The following is a 3,230-nucleotide window of genomic DNA, read 5'->3' as shown; positions in this document are numbered from 1 at the left end:
AATTCTTAGTTAAAGTGGGCGTCAACTTAACTATGGCTCAAAATTATATGAAGTGCATTGGTGGGTTTGGTAGAATTAGGAGAATCAAACAAATGGAAAGAACAAAATGTCCGGTGAAATTATATTCTATGTTTTCTTTTTCTTTCTTTTCATAAAAGTTTTTGAAGCTTTATAGAAACTAATTAAAATAGTGCCTTTCGTAACTATCTAATTGTTCCTTTTATCAGGTTGTAGGCTAAAAAAATCGGAATTTAAAAATTTATGAGTTCGTAGAGTCATTTTAAAAATAAGAAATAATTTTTTTTTTAAAACTTAACTCTCATTTGATGTTAGCAAAACTCGATTCAATTAGAAAAAATTATTTTTTTTCGAATTTTAAGTTAATCGAATTGAGTTATTTGTTTTTTTAGTTAACTTGAATAAGTAATTCAAGTTTCGAGTTCGAGTTGAATTTCACAATTCAAATAACTCAAATAACAGATTGGTGTAAACACTCATTTGGTCTATGTCAATTTTAAAAATGAACAAATTATTCTCTCTCAACAAAAATTACAAAATAATTCAAAATAATTTTCAAAAATTCAAACTAATTTTTAAAATTCAAAATATTTATAAAAATTACAAATTTTATATATTTTTAAAAAAAATCTAAAAATTAAAACAAAAAACTAAAAAAATCCAAAAGAATATTTTTTAAAGTTAATTTTTTTTAAAAATCTAAAATTTTAATTTTTGGAGCTAAAAAACTAAATTAATGATTCAAGTTTATCAGACTAATAAGTATTTTTTTTCTCTTATTTTGATTTCAAAGAGCTTTCAAATATATATGGTTTTAAATTTATATGCTTTAACATGGAATTAGTTATATTGTAACAAGATTTTAATTTGACATCTTTTACAATTTTAATTTAACTCTAATAATTTTACTCGATTTAGCTCAACTCGAATTACATTTCACTCAACTAGATTAAAAAAAATTAAATCAAATTAGAATGATAAAATAAAACTCGATTAACTCAAAATCTTTTTATTTTATATTCCATTGAATACTCACTCTTATCCTCCATATCTATATATTCATTTTTTATTAAAAAAGGTTGTAAATTAACTACGTATATGGAGTGATCCAACAGTTTAGTAAAAGTGGATATGATCAGGTCATCAAACAAGCTAGTACTTATAGCTGAACAGCCCTTCTTTCACTTTATTATTAAAATTAAAAAGGTTTTGACGAAATGCAAAGGTGAGACCATTTTTCTTCATATACTTGGAAATTTGTAATAAATTCTTACACAACTAAAGAAGGAAAAAGGAAGCTATGGGGGCATTCATAATTACCATCCACAAATCAGCATAAGTAATAAGAATTTAATAATTAATTTCGTAAAATTTAAATTTTATAGTCAACATAAAAATCGAAGGTAAATGGAGTGACCTAAACTATAAATTTAGCTATGAGTGGAGAAGTGCATGTCACCCCAATGTGCTATGCAAGTCTGTTTCTAGCTCGTTTTGTCAATTTAATTAGTTTTACTCGTATAGTCGTGTCGAGATACAACCGGTAACTTGGATATCGAAGTGAAATGCTAAGGCTGAGTATACATGTAAACCAGCATGTGCATATGCATATATAAATATATAAAGGGTATTTAAGCGATTGTGAGATGAGCATTCAATCATGGATTTAGTTATTTGCACGTTCATGTGACTTTGGCATGTTAAAATTTCAACTGATTCATGTTATATTATATTATATATATATATATATATTATTTCTAACATGAAAATACAACCAATATATTATGGTGCTTGATTTGTGACATTAACTAGTGTTGTCTACTAATCATCCTAGGCAAAACATGCACAGCCACCACTTCCAACCCACATGGTGGCTCCACCTCCCAAAACCTGGTAGGCTTGTCCCTTACATCCACCACTATAATCCTTTCCCCTTTGGCTGAAACTGCACATATTTTCCCTCTCCCTGCTGCTATATGTTCTGCACGTTTAAGCTGTTCCAACTCGATCACTTTCACCCAACAATCTTTTTCACCATCGTATTTGCTTAACCTTCCTTTCACTTCATCAATCACATAAATCTCATCTTCATCCATCGAGGCTGCTGGTCCATTCCAACCAGCAACCATCCCTACAGGCATGTCTTCCCACTTATCCAATCCCACGTTATAAACTGCACCTTCTTTCAATGCATTTCCTTTGACATTAACCATGCAAAGTTTCCCTCTACACCCAACTGCTTCCACTGCTTCTCTACTAAACCTTCCATCTTTAAACCCCGCCTTGTTTTCCCATACCCAATTTTCTCTCTTCTTGTTTAGGTCCCACTGTTCCAATGACCTTGCTACATCTCCTTGGTAATGGGAGCCAAAACCGCTTGCCATGTAGACCACACCTTGGGCTGAGCCTGCAGCACACCACCGACGAGGGGCGGAGATTTGGGGGCCATAAAACCAGATGTTAGACTCTGGGTGGAAGACTAAAGGGCTGGAAAGAGCTGGGAAAAGATTTTGAGTGGTGGCAGCTATGACGATTAATTGGTTGGAGACTGTCAAGGATTGGATTGGAAGGTTGCGAGAAAGAAAAGAAGGGTGACGACGGAGGAGATGGAAAGAAGGGTTTTGAGGAGGGCTAGGAAGAGATCTCCAAGATGACGATATTGGATCAAAGGAGAAGAATACAATTGTGGATTGAGGAACAACTTCTCTAGGGAGTGCCATAGTGGGATTATGCAAAGGAGAAAGAAGAGCATAGAGGGAGAAAAAGGGAGGGAAAGAAGGAGAGTAAAGGAGGCGACGCCATGAATGGCAAACAGAGAAAAGAAGAGAAGGAGAAAGAGAAGAGAGACAGCGTTGAGCAAGATCGTCAGGGAGGCCTGGCAAAAAGGTTCCATTTTCAGAATCATTATCATCAAAGGGATCATTCTTAGATTGCTTGCAGCATTGAACAGTGATTTCCATGAAGGAGGTACTGTAGTAAAACAGTGGATCAATGAGGGACTGGAAGGAGAGCCTGCGAGGGATGAGAAGGGGGTGGCTTTTATCTTGCATGTTGGGGCTCAACTGGAATTTCAACTTCAAACATAATGGAAGATAAAATTACCATGAAGCCGAGTGAGTAAATGAAAGAGTAAAATTTTCATTTTTATTATTAAAATTTATTAGGTTATTCTATTAACTAAACAATTTAAATAAAAAATTTTAATAAAAAAA

At 32.9% G+C, this 3,230-nt stretch overlaps 1 protein-coding gene across 1 annotated transcript; it reads right to left on the bottom strand.

The window, feature by feature from the left end:
• Positions 1 to 1,742: 1,742 nt before the first annotated feature.
• On the bottom strand, positions 1,743 to 3,026 carry LOC107904845 (F-box/kelch-repeat protein SKIP25). Its single transcript, XM_016831352.2, has one exon. The coding sequence runs from the start codon at positions 2,976 to 2,978 to the stop codon at positions 1,827 to 1,829; it is 1,152 nt and encodes a 383-aa protein (XP_016686841.2). The 5' UTR covers positions 2,979 to 3,026; the 3' UTR covers positions 1,743 to 1,826.
• Positions 3,027 to 3,230: the final 204 nt, after the last annotated feature.

Source organism: Gossypium hirsutum, chromosome A11 (assembly GCF_007990345.1).
Source record: "Gossypium hirsutum isolate 1008001.06 chromosome A11, Gossypium_hirsutum_v2.1, whole genome shotgun sequence".
NCBI lineage: Eukaryota > Viridiplantae > Streptophyta > Magnoliopsida > Malvales > Malvaceae > Gossypium > Gossypium hirsutum.
Note: the sequence above shows the minus strand (reverse complement) of the source record. Positions and strands in the feature narration are given on the sequence as shown.